The 17,172-nt window shown below is 41.1% G+C and overlaps 1 protein-coding gene across 1 annotated transcript; it reads left to right on the top strand.

Annotated features, from left to right (window-relative positions):
- The first annotated feature begins 4,632 nt into the window (after nt 1-4,632).
- LOC4344897 (acyl-[acyl-carrier-protein] desaturase 7, chloroplastic-like) lies at nt 4,633-6,241 on the top strand. The gene is made up of 2 exons (NM_001422498.1): nt 4,633-4,857; nt 4,926-6,241. The coding sequence occupies exons 1-2, from the start codon at nt 4,754-4,756 to the stop codon at nt 6,034-6,036; spliced, it is 1,215 nt and encodes a 404-aa protein (NP_001409427.1). The 5' UTR covers nt 4,633-4,753; the 3' UTR covers nt 6,037-6,241.
- Nucleotides 6,242-17,172: the final 10,931 nt, after the last annotated feature.

Raw genomic sequence — 17,172 nt, 5'->3', positions numbered from 1 at the left:
TGACCTATTAAAACATATAAACATATTACTATTCATATCTAAAAGAATGAAACCATACCCTTACGTACACTTAGGCATTGAATTCCAGAAAATAAGAACATTTATTTTTAATTTCTCCAAATATAGAAAGATTTTCATAAGACCCATTGTGTCCTGAATAAAAATCTGGTAAGAGAGCCACCATTCGATAAAATCTAGGGCTTACATTTTTTATGAAAACCAATAAAAAAACAATGAAATTTTGATATTTCGATCGATGCGGGACGAAATTAGATTCTAACTGAAATTTTCGAATAGTTTTCAATAGTTCAAATTTGAAATAGTAAAATTTAACCCAAATTTGTCAAATTGAAAAATATGGATAAATTTCTCCTCAGGCTCTCCATCCCATCCCTGCATCCCATTACTCCTCAGGGAAGAGCAGTAACATGGATAAATTTTTTTAAAGGAACACAGATATTTTTGAGATGCCATGTAAATGATCATAGCATTTCTTTTAGGACCCACACAAAATTCTGTTTCAGCATGCAGTTACTCCTCTATGACACCCTATCCACCTCTCTGCCATTTCTTCTTCAGCAGACCAATGAACATGTATCTCTCTTTCTCTCTCTCCCAATGTACACAGAAATGACTCAGAACAACATTAAACTGAACATGCATTGGCCGATATTTTTCATGAGATAGCATTGAACATGCAGTCGCCGATATTTTCACGAGCATTCAGGTGGCATGCATAGCTGCTCACACAACTGTTTCCCTAAAATTAAGCTGTGATTTTATTGCCCCTGCCTGCCTGCCTACTGCTGCTGCTGTGTTTCTGCAGCCCTGCGCCTGCGTATCAATGTACTCCCTTGGTTCCTAAATTGAGAAAAATCACGTCTAACAATGCTGCTACCAACAGTAGCGGATCCAGGAATAAAAAAAATTGAGGGGGCTCATTTACACAGTTTCTTCAATATCTAGCCATTTAGGGACCTTTAGTTTATCATTCATGGTGAAAAAATTGAAAGGGGTGTTTCGGGGGTATCCATAGGTCTTGTGGGTGTAGAGGGGACTTGAGTCTCCCTGCACCCACGTTGGATCCGCCCATGGCTACTAGTAAATACTAAATATATATAATGATTGAATGAATTGAAAATATAGTACTAGAGTCCATTTATTCATTTATATTTATGGACAGTGGGAGTCAGCAACTATACTCCATGCATTATATCCCGAAATAAACAAACCCAGGATGAGATGAGAGATAATCTAGTACAACGAGTGTTCAAATTTATTGTAATGATTATATAACATTATATTTTAGATTTGTTTATTTTGATTTATTTAGATTCGTTGTATTAGGTTATATCCTATGTTTGTTTTAGATTTATTTATTTTGGAGTACGTCTATGCGACATGTTCTACTGAAGCTACATCCACCGGTTGATTGCAAATTCATTGCCTTGCAGTAGCTGGCCGGGCCTGAATGACTGCTACATGCTGTATTGCTGTCAGAGAATTCATTGCGAAACAAACTCGTCAGATGTGTCTGTAGTAAACTTACGATGTGTTTGGTTAATTTTGTGGTAATGTTAGGGCACGTCTCGAGCAACTGGTCTAAATATCGTCACTTTTGACTGCACATGTAGCATTTATGACTGATTTTTTGGTAGTAACACATGGCTAAACAGAGATAGGCCGGGGAACCAATATCTCTGAAGGACCAAGATTCAGTTGGAACAGTGTCAATTATTCGGGAAAAAAAGGAAGATTTATTACGTTTAGCAGCTATACGATCATTCAGATATGGAAAATACAACTCAACAATTCATGTAAATTAACGCTAAATTTCGGCCACGAAAAATATATATGGCGTGCCACGCTTTCTAAGGAAAAAAAAAGTTTGTCATGTTTGCAACTCTCTACGAGCCTGCAAATTATGCTCATTGTGAAGCAAGCTCAGAATTTTGATGTGGTAACTCTTATAACCTCATCTCACATCCTATGGGGAAGGATTTATCTTCTGATCAATGAACTCTTTTGTCCCTTGCAAACAAAAAAAAAATTCTCTATCACTTATTTATGCTATCTTTAGAATTGCATTCCGAAAGTCAAGGATACTACAATGATATCTCTGACTTTAAAGGATTTTATCGATATATTGTCAAAATCCATTTTGAGACTGAGGTAGTATATGATTCTTTAATGTATCATTGATTTATACTTCCTTAAAAGGACTCTAATGATGTTGGCAGTGAATCTGCCAGCCCACATGTTACTATTACAGTTTTTAAATATTATCTCTTAAACTTATTAATATGACATACTCTCTTCATGCTAAAATATAAGGCACGACTAACGTGTTGAAAGTGGATGAATTGATTGGAGCGAGAGAGATTGAGCGAGAGAGAGAATTGAACACAATAGAGCGAATGGATGATTTTCTCATTGATCAACAGTACATTTATACAATGTGAAGCGGTGCCAACCGCAGGGGATGCGATGTTTGGGAACATCGCATCGGTTGTCGAGAGGGACGCCAAAGGGAGAGAGAGGGGCGATCTCCTCTTCTCTATCGGTTAGATTAGCAACCGTTGGTCCTATTTCCTTGGGTGGATGAGATCACCCGTAGTTTCTTAATAGTTTTATAATATAAGGCGTGTATACATGCATGGAATTAATTAGTACTTTCCTCTTTCTTAAATTCGGTTTTTAAATATCCTCCACCCTCAACATCTCCAATTCCATTGGATGCATACATTGTATCTATTGAGTGATTGAAACAAGTAAGTGGTAATAATTATTTCTTAATCCTTATGTTAATGATGTTTGTGCCTTATATTTTAGGATATATTGAATAATAATTAAATCCAAATGGACAACTACATATAAAATTAAACAAAAGTGAGTATTCTCTATAATAAAAAGGTAGGAAACATATTTTAGGAAAAGATATGATTTTATTTATTTTAGATAATAATATGATTTTTTTAGCCACAACAAAGCACAAGCATTTAGCTAGTTTCACTTAAAAGTCTTCTCAGTATCCATTATAAAAAAAGTATTGTTGGGTATCAGGGATGAATCACGAGTAACAACGTACATCAAAGAGTATCTCTTAATTAAATCTAAAAATCTACCGTACATTCAATTTTTTTTCAGTAATATTTAGGATGCAAATTTTTTTTGCACAAATATATCGTCGATCTCGCATAACCGTTGCACAAAAATGATGTGGGCGTGACATCGTGGGCGGTATCGCACTGGGAAAGTGCAAGACCGTGCGCTATCTCGTGGAACGGAAGAGCGAAACCGAATGGTCTCATTGAGCCAGAGAGCGATACTGGATTTCAAAATGGTTAATTAGTTATTAATTATTGATTAATTAATAATCGCTAATCAAGATAATTAATCACTATTTATTATTAGTTAATAGTTAATTAGGTAATTAATCACTAATCAAATGAAGCCGTTGGGACGGTGTCGCTGATTGGTTACCGTTCGGTCTCCCTCTTCCATTCCACGAGATCGCGTGGTCTCATGCCGTTGCCGCGCGGTCTCGCACTTTCTTCGCGCGATATCGCCCATGACATCATGTTTTTTTTGCGCAACGGTTACGCGAGATTGACAATATATTTCTTAAAAAAAATTTACATCCCGAATATTTCAAAAAAAATTGAATGAACAGTATATTTTTAAATTTAATTCGAGTATCTCTAAGGTACTACAATTAGACCTCAAGATATCATGCATGTAAGCTATTTCTATCCATCATCGATATCATATAAAAATGTAGGAGTATCATTGAGTATCATGGGCGAATCACGAGTATCAACATTATGTTTCTATATGGTGCTTGATTAATACAGCTTTTCAATTTTAAGCTGGGTGATAATCTATACCGTTTTGCACCTGGTTGGTTCAACGTGGCATGGTTTTTTTTCCCTAGCTAAAAGTTATTTTTGGTTGCTTAATTAATTGAGTCATGCACATGTCTCTTTAATTTGGCTTATAGTACACACTAAATAAAAAAAAAGCTCGAATAAGACGTACGCCAAGGATTTGACCCGGTTGATTAATTTGACGTCGATGCTACTAATAGTTAACCTTCTTGGAAAACCTTAATTTGGATGGTAACCTTAACCCCACGTTTCCAAATGTTAGCCGAGCATCCTAGCTCCCGAAACGGAAGAAAAATATAACCTGAACTTTCAACACTAGAATTCCCTACCTAAAAAATTGCAGCTTTACTTTAAAATTTCATTGCTAAAATAGTGTAGTTTTAGAGTAGTCGACGGTACGTATACTTTTCCAATATTATTGTATTTTTTCCTCATTTTTGGTAATTGAATAAATACTTTCTTCTGTTCCTTAAGGAAGGGCATAATATTCTTTTAACATATTTGTAATCTAAATTTGATTTAGTTAATACTATACTTATTTAAGGTACAGATTCTGCATGCAAAAACGGTCATCGCACGATACCGCGAGCCAGGCATGCAGTCAGCTAGCTAGCAGCCACCAACCAATTAAAACATTTTAATTAAGCAACAGTATATATAATTAATTAATTAATCAAATTAACACAAGCTCTACACACATCGATCGTAGCATATATATACCCACACGTACATCTGCAAGGGTAGCTCGCTAAGTAGTCGCATCCACTCATATTCCAAGCCTTCTCGCCGCCGCCGCCGCCGCCGCCGCCGTCGCCATCGCCGTCGTCTTCCTCCCTCCTCCGATCAGATCCACGTACTGCTCGATCATGGCGGCATCGGCAACGACCTCCACCTTAGCAGTAACCATGTTTGGGTATCCAAACCGCAACTGTCACCTCAAGCCGCCGGCAACTGCCACTCTCCGATTCTGGTAAGCTTTTAACCGCCACTGGTCGCTGAGCTCTCTGTACGTGTGCTGACGTGGCAGTGTCGGTGCAGGCGGAGCGCGGCGGCGGCGGCGGTGGCGACGTCACGGCGGGAGGCGGAGGCGGAGGAGGCGGACGAGGTGAGGAGGTGCCTGGCGCCGGCGAGGCTTGAGGTGCTGGAGCAGATGGAGCCGTGGGTGGAGGCGCACGTGCTGCCGCTGCTGAAGCCGGCGGAGGAGGCGTGGCAGCCGGCGGACCTGGTGCCCGACGCGGCGGCGCTCGGCGCCGACGGGTTCCACGCGGCGTGCGTCGAGCTCCGGGGGCGCGCCGCCGGCGTGCCCGACGCGCACCTGGTGTGCCTGGTGGGGAACATGGTGACGGAGGAGGCGCTCCCCACGTACCAGAGCATGGCGAACCGGTTCGAGTCGGCGCGCGACGTCACCGGCGCCGACGCGACGGCGTGGGCGCGGTGGATCCGCGGGTGGTCCGCCGAGGAGAACCGCCACGGCGACGTGCTCAACCGCTACATGTACCTCTCCGGCCGCCTCGACATGCGCCAGGTGGAGCGCACGGTGCACCGGCTGATCGGCTCCGGCATGGCGATGCACGCGCCGGCGAGCCCCTACCACGGCTTCATCTACGTCGCGTTCCAGGAGCGCGCCACCGCCATCTCCCACGGCAACACGGCGCGCAACGTCCGCGCCCACGGCGACGACGCGCTCGCCCGCATCTGCGGCGCCATCGCCTCCGACGAGAAGCGTCATGAGGCCGCCTACACCCGCGTCGTCGAGAGGCTCCTCGAGGCCGACCCGGACACCACCGTGCGCGCGCTGGCGTACATGATGCGCCGCCGGATCACCATGCCCGCCGCGCTCATGGACGACGGCCGCGACGCCGACCTGTTCGCCCACTACGCCGCGGCGGCGCAGCAGGCCGGGACGTACACCGCGTCGGACTACCGGGGAATCCTCGAGCACCTGATACGGCGGTGGCGCGTGGCGGAGCTGGAGGCGGGGCTCTCCGGCGAGGGGCGGCGCGCGCGGGACTACGTGTGCGCGCTGCCGCAGAAGATCCGGAGGATGGAGGAGAAGGCCCATGACAGAGCGGCCCAGATGAGGAAAAGGCCCACGGCCATTCCATTTAGCTGGATCTTTGATAAGCCCGTGGATCTCATGCTGCCCTAATTAATTACTTTGTTTTGTGCTAATTATATGGTGGGTATTGAGCTTCTGGTTGTAGTGGTTTGGTGTGTGTTACCCAAAGTTGTGTTCATTGTATTTATCTACCTCAAACTAAATAAAATCAAATGATGTAATGTTCCTAGTAAGGTTGTTCATCTACTGTTTTTTTTTTTAAAGTTTGATGAAATCGTGTTCCAAATGTTCACAACTGTATTTATCTATATGGATTGTTAGCAATCTTACATGGATGCTAACCATAGTACTTGTGTTGCTGTAGTTTTATTGGTGCCTTCGAGGACAGTTTAATTATTACCTTCGTCCCATAATATTAGTTTTTAAGTAGCATTCAACTATCAATAAATTGTATAGCGCTTCTGTAAGTACATGAATTACATACATACTAACTTAATATTTGAATGGCAAAATAGCCACAGTTGGAGCAAATGGTGAAGTCGTGGATGGGTGCATTACTTTACCCATCAGTATTTACTCAAAAACACTATATACACACGTAAATGGGTTTTCAATCGGAATTGTAAGCATGTGTTAGCGTACGTACTCACGGGTGAGTGAGTGTGGTGTGCATGTGTAGAAGTGTGCCCACGTATGTGCTTACCGTGTAATAAAAAAATCTCTTAAAATGTGAAATAATAAACAGTTCGGTGTGGAAGAAAATATATAGTAATGTTTAATTAATTTAAATTAAGCTCATGGTATACATGAACTAAGAGTGGATGCAAGTTGCTTATTCCGTACCTGGGCCCAAACTATCCATGCAAGCAGAAAAAAAAAAACTACCCGTGCAAGCAAAACCAATCTATAATGTTATCGAAGATTATACCTGACAACGATATTAGTAGAGTATTAGGATCAAATTGGTATTAAAGTATACACGAGGTTATAGTAAGAAGAAAAGGGACAAGGGATCATTCGTTGAGATTTTTTTTTAAAAAAAGCTATTTTTATAATAAGATATTTTAAACTGTATTGCTTTTTCTTTTGTCTATATCTCAGAAACATACTAAAAGTAATAATTACATATTTTGTCACTGAAAAATTTGATGGTTAATAATAATTATACATCAGTGTGTGCCATGCCATGTTAGATAATTTTTTCCTGCATGGAAGGTTTTGACAAAAGTTCGCACGTACTAGCCAAGTTATTGTACTAGTGTATGACTAGTAATTTATCCGTACTAACGTTACAGTAGTATTTAGTAATGATATTAAACAATAAGGACAATATGTATGTTTTGGCAACCAAAACAGGATATTAAAAAGAGAATGATCGAGTAAGTTATAATACTGTTAATTTCATAGCCACGTGAGTCTTTTGAAACATGTAAGACTCCAAATGTACAACTTCGCAATCAGCGAGTAGACATCCAAGCCATCCATCATCATCTAATGTTCGATGTATATCTTGTTTACATTAGAAGTCATTATCTGCTATCATAAGTTTCCTTTTTTTTTCTTATAAACCATAAAAGTTAGCTATTTCTGTATACCTGCTGCCAAACATAATTTTTCTTCTAATTTATCCCATTCACATGTCTCAGTCAACGTTGGGAGTAGCAACACTGTTATTCTTTTGGCGCCGTCCAGTGAGGAGCTGGGTGGTGCGCCGCCCTATGGCCTTGGACGGAGCAAGCTCATTTGTTGTAGTTCCCTCTCCTCCTTCCCTATGGCGCACGGCACCGCGAGCCTGTAGAGCTCGATGGATAGCACCGGCGTTTTCTTAGAGTCCAACTGGAGATCCACCTACGACGATGACAATGCGCGCCATGCGGTGGCTTGGAGCACGCGAGAGAGGGGCTTCTGCAGGGGGAGCGAATTGGAGAGGAGAAGGGGGAAGTGGGGGTGGTTCATGGCAGCAAGAGAGCAGATGCCGAGAGAAGCTCATCAAGAGCCCTAGCACTCGCCAACAGCAGTGCTAGTAGTGGTCAAGATGCTCTAAGCCCAGGCGCTGTCCCAAATTAAAGGTGTGGTCGAGTTACTTGAAGTTCTGCCGTAGAAGCTCGCCGGTGATGCCTCAGCGCTGCCTGCTCAGCTCGGGCCTATCTTGGCAGTTGCCAGCCACACGGTGTGTCACCGCTACCAACCACCTCAGCCCAAGACACTACCACCGCTAGCTCACCCTCGTCGCTTAGGTGCTAGCGAGGCCTTCTATTTTTTCTATGAGATTTACATGTGGGTCCCATGTTGGATAAATACTAGCCAAGTTATCATATAAGCCAAACCGCTTTCTAAATTACCGAGGCGTATAGTTTGCACCGGTTTTGATTGTTGTGGGAGTCAACATATCCAGTTTTACGTTAAAGTGTACGAATTAGATTTGATCAATAGTTGAGGAGTCAAAGTATACATTTTCCTAAATTCTATGGGGCCCCGTGTACAGTTAGGTATATACACGCCATGCCAACATGTTCAATTAGCTAGGTGAGCTTCATCGATATCACCCTGATAGATTTCGTGGATAGTGTTTGGTTTGTCGTCTCGATCGATCCAGTTGCCGCTTTATTAATTGCCCCCTATAATGCTAACACATTCTACATTCATGTCCACTGCTTGCTAAATAATCATCGCGTGTGCCAATGCGCTCTAATCCCTCTCGGACTTTGCCCCCCGAGGGTTATTGGTTTAGACTTTTAAGTCAATTTATTAGCTTGTATGATTTATAAGTCGGTGGATTTAATATTTTAAGTTTAGTGATGAAGTCATATATCTTCTTTACATAAGACAAAAAAAGCTTCTTTGATCTAGTTTTCGGCTTATTATTGTTATAGTGACTTATATATGACTTAAAAAAGAAAAGAAAAAGTTGTTTGGTTGTTTAGAATTAGACTTTTCGACTTATAAGTTGTGTCGCAATCCAGCACAGATCAAAGCATGGCACACCATACACGCCATTGCCCATCAAGCATTCTACCAAGCCCATCTTTTCAATAATTATTCTTGTCTACCAATTTTGTTTTGCAGTCCAATATCTACTGAATTAATTTTCAATTGAACATTTTGTCACATAAATTTAAGGCTCGCACATGGTCTCCGAATTTCTAGGGACAGAACATAACCAACGTAAAATGTACATGCATGCATCACTAGTACAGATCCTCTCATCTATGACGGCCCCTCACATGCCTGGGTTTTACAGTCCGTCACAACAAAGTCATCTCAAACGGATCTAAAAAGAGGCTGATAAAAATATACTCGCACAGACATATTAGATGTGCATAAAAATCGAGCTCATCACGAATGACACCTATCAGTAACGGGCCCTAACTTCAGGCCCAACAAAGATAACCGATGATATCTTGACCGAGCCCTAACAGAAACCTGTCACCGATGTCCATCATCCGTGACGAGCTCCAACTTGAGACCTGATTGAGATAACTATTAGGCCCGTCACCGATGAATGTTGTTGGTGGCGGGTTTTCACTTAGGCCCGACAAAGATAACGTCATCCCTATCAATCCGGAGCGGAGAGACGACCCATGGCATTGACTGAACGATAAACATCGGTGACGGTGTGTAGGCAACGACGGCATAGTAGGGAGGCCAGGTACAACAGGAGGCGCGGCTGCGGTGGTGGGCGTGTTGGCCAACAGGTGGGCGGCATAGCACGTGCTGCTGCTGGCAGCGAGCTGAGCGCATAGCCATGAGGCTAAGAAGCTCGCCGTTGAAGCCATTGCAGCTACAATCTATATCGTTCGATGATTTATACTGCTAGTATATACTTACAGTATATTGTACCAAAAAGTTCTCATTTTTTTCCTTCGCAATCGGTTCTCTCAATTTCTCAACAGGACACCACATCACTTCCTTTTCTTTCTTTCCATTCACTGTATGATTTCTTTCTGATTTTTTTAGAGTGAAATCAATTCTAGATTGGAGTGCAGTGAGCTTGATCCGATATATAGCCCAAAACATTTATTCTACTAAGGCTACTCTTTACAATATGAAAAATATAATTTTTTTATCAACATCAAGTACTAAAAAAATAAGAGAAAATCCCTTATATACCCCTAAAATTTTAGCTAATCCCTTATATGTCCCTGAATTTTACTTACTTCCTTGTATACCCCCTAAATATGATTCGGATCCCTTCCTTATCTCTCTCGTCAGTTGACCATCTAATTTCTATAAAAATGACCATTTTACTCCTTGGATGAACATATAAATTTATGAACTACATTATTAAAAATATAAAAGTTTATTGCATGAGACTATTATAGTTATGAGTTTGTTATGTGATGCATTATCTACCACAAAATTTATCTTTAGATAATGAAATAAAAAAATGTATTTATTTTTTAAAAAAATTCATAAAAAATTAGGAGCATCCATACAAAGATATGACTACCAATGCTGAAAATAATTTTTTTTGAATGCTCCCGATAAAAAAAATCCATTGTCCTATTAAAATTTCAAATAAATTTTTTTAATTTATTACATTTGTTTTATTTTCAAAATTTATGTCAAAATTTTCTGCACTAATTATTTAGTCTTATTAGTTTCATAAAATGCACATACTGTGCACTCAAACAAAATTTTCAATTATTTTTCAAGCTTATATTCAAACTTAAAGCATCAAAGGCAAAAAGACATTTGCAACCAAATGTAATAGTGAAATGAAAGAAAATATAACGGTAGGGGCATGGAATGAATCATGTTGAAATTTCAGGAGTATAGAAGGAATCGGGTAAATTTCGGGGGTATGAAAGAGTTGAGTGAGTTTTTAGGGGTACATAGGGAATTTACTCAAAAAATAACCATGCATTGCAATCGACTCTAATAATACATGACAAAAGTACATATTATGGTTTCAAACTTTAGTCTGTAATACATAATTTCATTTTAAGGTGGTATTAATAGTTTTCTTATAATCACCCATGCCAATGGATTTAGAGAAAAAATAATTACATCATGTGAGCGTCTTTCTTACACCGGGAAGATTCTATTTGCTTATAAGGAACTCAATTAAACTTGGTGGCTTTATACTCCCCACACACTCACTACTACTCTTTTTGGCTTCACTCAATGCAAGGCACATGCATTTTGGTAGTATACCTTTAAATTTGGATCACTTCTCTCTTTTGCAAAAGGGAAGAAAAAAAAACTCAAAGCGCAATTAACTGCCTGGGTTTCTAGGTGGGCCTTGTGGTACTGGGCTTAACGCATTCCCTCACGGCCCTCATTTTTCGATATATATGGTCCTCTCGTATTGGAAAAATCCCGTTCAGAGTGGCGTGTTTCTTTCCGTGGAAAAGAAAGTTGTCGCCCTTTTTTCCATGAAAAATAGAGAGATACTCCCTCCGTCTCATAATATAAGATTTTGAGTTTTTTACTTACACTGTTTGACCACTCGTCTTATTAAAAAAAATAGAATTATTATTTATTTATTTTGACTTACTTTATTATCCAAAATACTTTAAGCACAACTTTTCGTTTTTTATATATGTACAAATTTTTTGAATAAGACGAGTGATCAAACAATGTAAACAAAACTCAAAATCCTTATATTATGGAAGAGAGGGAGTAATAAAGGACGTATATAAAGAGATGTACTGATGTTTACTTCAAGTTTGATCAAGTAAAATAGTAATATTTTCGACCTAAGATAAATTTATAATAAAAATATATTTAATTATTAATTTAATTAAACTAATTTGGTAATATAAATATTATTATATTTGTCTATAAACTTAGTTAAATTTGAAGCAGTTTGACTTTGACCAAAAATTAAAACATCTTACGTGAAACGAAGGAAGTATATATTTGAGAGAGATCGAGTATGGTTGCTGGTGTGCAGCTAGCTGGCTGCTGCATTATCCAGCCATCCTGGGCTAAAAAAAGCAAAGCGAGCAACCAATCACAGTTGGCTCGCCTCTAGCTCTCTCCTCACTCACTGCAGGATGGTAGCAGAGGGCCAGAGGTGGAGCACTACTTGGTTGCGATCAAATAGGAGATGATTGGAACGGTAAAAATAGGTTCAGAAAAAGTAACATATGGGGCTTGGGCTGCAGTCACTGCGACATAATTGGTTTGTAGAGGCACTTTTTTTTTCTTGCGCTAGTTAGCTATAGAGACACTATCTAAATTGCCTCAATGATTATAATGGCAATATGTAAAATGTCTCTACAAGATATGTGGTATTATATTTCCATAGAGGCACTGCAATTTGTCTAAAGAAATGTAGGGGCACTATTTTGATGCAATTACAATATGTATCTATAGGTGTAGAGGCGTTTTATAATGAACTAGTAACATGTCTCTAGACATGTAGATAATAAATGTCTTAAGATTCTATTTATTTGATAGTTTATTAAATACCTCTAATGAATGCCGTTAGACTCCACTCAAGTGGTTTTTCGAGGCATAGTACATGATACCTAAACCAAAGTGTCTTTACAAGACACTTTTACACTTTTATTGTAGTGAGTTGGAATTTGGAAAGGAAAGGATAGCATGTGATTATGGGAACGGGAATATATGATATCTAGGAGACTCTGACAGTGGTGGTGGCTCGCGGGAGGCCATGGTGGCATCGGCGCCACTCGTAGTAGGAGGCCGCACGACAGCAGCGGTGCTCGCGAGAGGAGGAGGCCCCGGCGACAGTGGCGGCATCATCTCGCGGCCAGAATTAGCGACGCTCAATGCAGGTGCCCTCATTCCCTATCCATGCATCCATGGCGGCAAGCAACTACGTTGGAGAGAGAAATTAAGGAGAGTCGTCTATGGGAATAGAGATGAACACTGCATGTTTTGTTGCTTGTGTGGTTGGTCTTTATTGTTGATATATAGTAGCTCATCCAAAAGACATATATAATTAATTAAGGACCATCTTCATTCATAATGTATATGTATCTTAGAGGGCTTAAGAATCCATTGTGGGTGCCCTACCGAAGAGCACAAGCTAGCTAACAAGGACTGAAAAGCACACAGTTCAGTCCTTGCATTGTAATAAGTTGTATAACACACGATAGACATGGCTCGTTCAGCTGCAGTCTCGTCGTCTTCGCACTAGTAGATCAAGATGATGCTGGCCATCAGCTGCGCAGTGCGCACCAGTGGCATCGGCAGCGACAGGAGGTAAAAATACGGCAGCCTGTTGCTGCAGAAAGAATTGGCGTTACTTGATCCATCATCTTTGGGCCATCCCTAACAATTTAAGTCCATTTCCGAAATATAAAATAAAATCCTATCTTTTTGAAAATACTGACAATATGACAGATCAGGGTTATATATAATTTATATTGCATTAGGACGGGTCTCTAATACCACTACATTTTTCTTAATCTTTTTTGCCTTCCAACTATGCAATGGAAGTACGCAACAATCTAATACTTCTTTCTTTAGTTATGTTATGTTATCTAACAAGTAAAAACCCGTTCGCAACTAACGACAACTTAGAGCTATACTATTAAATAAGCTCACCAACATATGTAGTGACATTGTGAATAAGTAGAATAAGAATCATTGCAACAATTCATTTTCTTCTAACCAAATAAAAAAAATAGAATCATACCACCTAGATTGCATACTCGCTTCGTTATAACGTAATACAGATCTTGGATGTAGTTATAATTGCCATCGAACACTTGTCGGAGTTGAGAAAAAATAATTTGTTCAACCCGATTAAGTGAAGCAGAAATAGTAAATTTTTTTTTTGGGGAAGGGGGGATCTGATCTAGATATCATGTCTCGATAAAAGCCAACCTCGTACTAAGATGTCTCTATGTTTAAATTTATTGTAGTAGTGACACGTCCTAGTGCGAGTTTGGTTTTTTCTAGGATAGAGGGAGCAATTTCTAGGCTCCTAACTTCTTCTTCTTCCTTATTTTTCATAAGTCGCAGAGCTCACACATGGACGGTCCTGTTTCTGGTCCTGATCACCAAGCTAGATTGCCTGGTTGAAGCAGTCATGACCTGCTTTAAGGTAGCGTGCTGGTCTTTCTCCGGCCCTTACCAACTGCCTTGTGCTTCCTCACATAAGTGCTGGATAACATTGGCTTCTAACAGTGAATTGATATATAATTACTTCTACTTATCATATCTTAGTGTAAAGTTGACATCCACTAACTCTTAAAACTCAATATATAAGTGTGTTGCATCATCACTCCCTAGAAATTATTATCTAGAGTATTTTAAATCACATACAAGTGTGTCACATCATCACTCACTAACAACTATTATCTAGAGTATTTTTAAATATTATGCAAATATGCCATATCATTTATAATTTTGTTGTATTTTAAGAAATCAATATGCAAAAAGTGTCAAATCATTATCTCCATATTATTTTCACATTATTAAAATATATACATCTACCATTTCTATATTGTATAACATGCATTCATTCACATATCTTGCAACAAAGTGCGAGGTATCAACTAGTAGTTACTTATATATACAAACGAGCAGAAACAACGAGTAGAATGAGAGGTGGAGTAAGGGGTGTCTACTGCACAGGTACACTATGAAAGTGAAAAAGAAATGTAAGGGGTCTTTTGCCCCCCTTCGGTGTAGGGCCAAGGCCCCCATTCAGATCCACCCTTGTGTCCCTTGTAAGCCACACGGCGAGAGTGTAACAGCCCAATGTATCCCCCACGTTGTATCAAACTCCTCTACATTGATCGTTGCCGGTCGGCGTCCGTAGTTTTTTTCCGCAAGGGTTTTCCACGTAAAATTTGTGTTTCCGTTGTGCATCTATTTTCGTAACATTTTATAATATTTTTTCTTAGTGTAATTACTTGTAAATTAAGTTGGTCCCCTCATACTTAGATCTGACTTCACCATTGTCCGTCATTCCAAAACTTGATGCTAGATCTTCCTGGCACATCTCGGATGATAATAAACTAGGACCTATAATATATTATAGGTGTCGATTCTTTTAAAAAACTGATACTTGTCGAACCGGCACATGTGTCTTCAGCAAGGTGCCAGTTCAGGCCGATGGTGTCCCATGGATGCGCGTTTGGAGCGGGAAAAGCATTATAGGTACCGGTTTAGTATTTCCAACACCGATAGTGCCAAACTGTAGATATGTTTATTTTAGTAGTGGTGGAAACTGAAAGTTAACACTGATCATGTGAAGAAAACTCCTTTAAAGATCCGTATATATATAGATGACATTATTTAGATGCATATGCGTGCACATGTATATTCATGGAAGCTAAGTGAAGTGATTAATTTGCATGTAGGTACGTACAGCGCAGCTACACAGACATATTCACATATATTGATTAATTCTCTTACTTGCTGTGCAATTCTTTTATTGGTCACATGCATGCATGTGGATGCATGAGGAGGATAAAGTACCAGTTAACAACGGATGCATGCTATCTCCGAAAGAAAGAGAGAGACAGAGCGAGAGATTATTATTAATTAGATGCATATATATATATATATATATATATATATATATATATATATATATATATATAGACACACACATGCGCACACGCACAAGCATTATTCATGGAATCTATATATATAGCTAGCTAGGTGATTAATTAGTTAATTTGCATGTACGTAGGTACAGCTTGATATCGACCGGTTGATGGATCGATCAATAGTTAACGCGCACGATCGAGTCAGCTAGCTTATGCACGCAAGCATATGCATAATATCTCTATATACTATTGGCGGCCCGCGCGTTGCCACGGGCAAGAGAGTTAACTGGGTCAAAAAGTGACATTAGCTATCAGCAAATAAAATAGATGTATCATCAGCTTTAAAAAAAAACATAGTACAAATAAAAACAGAGCTTAAAAGTGGCATTCGCCGCCAGTGGCGGAGCCAAGATTTTAAAGTTGGGTATTTCTGTCTAAGTGCTAAACCGCTGGCCATCCCTGCCCCTCGTGGCCGCCGGCCACCCAACCAGCCTGACCGCCTGAGCTTGGCAGAGTGTCGGGTGCTGGCCTCCAGCGGCGGCGGCAATGGTCTCCCCCTCCATGGTAGCACGGTCTAGCTCCCGCCGCCGGTTGCCACCTAGCCTCGCCGCGCCGCCGCCTAGGGTTTGCAAATGGGGAGCGGCGCGAGGGAGCCGAGCCAGGGAGGGATAGGTCACGGAGGGAGAGCGAGAGGGCGTCGTCTGGAAGAGTGGTGGCTAAGTAGGTCAACTGATGTCTGATGGGTCATGACGGAGTGGATCAGGTTGGTAGGAGGCAATGCAAGAGGCCAGTTGGGCCGTGTTTGGATCGAAGAGTTGAGGATTTAGGTGCACTAATATGTGTACATGTGTATATATTAAAAGTATACTTATTTTTTGATAAAAAAATTTTAGGTATTCCCGGGAATACCCAGGAACCAAGGTACCTCCGCCCCTGTTCGCCGCCCCGCGAGTCACCGCCGCCGCATCTGCCGCCCCGCGAGTCGCCGTCGCCGGTGCTCCGCCCGTCGACCAAGCCACTGTGCGCCATGAGCTTCGTCGTCGCAGCTCCCAAGGCCTGGCCAGCGGCCGGATGGAGAGTCATAGAAAGGAGGGAGAACGGTGGGTGGAGGCGGAGAGAGGAGGGAGAGAGGCGGAGAAGCACGTGGAATATATTGGTGGGCGCGGATTTTAATAGGTGGGCGGTGGATTTTTCGCCGTGGTGCTCTTTAATCTGATTTTCGGTGGCGGCATCAGGGAAAATAGCAACATCTTCGCTAGTGGCCCGCTTAACTCGGCCGCCAGCAAAAATCTGTTTTCACTGGCGGTCCGTAGCCCTCCACCTCTTGTTACGTTTTTGCTAGCAGTTTTCTCGTATGACCGTCAGCGAAAATGATAGAATAACGCTATGAAAAATCTTTTTTCTAGTAGTAAATACCCAAATCTACATACCAGAACAGGCGAACAGCTCTTCAAATGAATTCTGTTCAAATTGAAGTCACGTACTCGGGCTTTGATAAACTCTTGAGCTACTCACACATGCGTGCACGTACATCATATCAAATCCTTAGTTTTTTAACCAGTCCGCCGATGAATCTCAGCGCGTCTTGGGTTGCTACAGGGCAACAGTTCCTGTTTGCTTCTGCGCCGCTCGATCTGCTCCTCTCGATTGGATCCATCCGTCCGTCGTCTCCTTGTGGCGGGCGAAGCCGCGATGCTTCCTTCCTCTATCGTATGCGTCGCTTCGCTGGCCCCACATCCCACCA

Source organism: Oryza sativa, chromosome 8 (genome assembly GCF_034140825.1).
Source record: "Oryza sativa Japonica Group chromosome 8, ASM3414082v1".
Classification (NCBI taxonomy): Eukaryota; Viridiplantae; Streptophyta; class Magnoliopsida; order Poales; family Poaceae; genus Oryza; species Oryza sativa.
The sequence above is the reverse complement of the archived record's forward strand: the minus strand, read 5'-3'. Positions and strand labels throughout refer to the sequence as shown.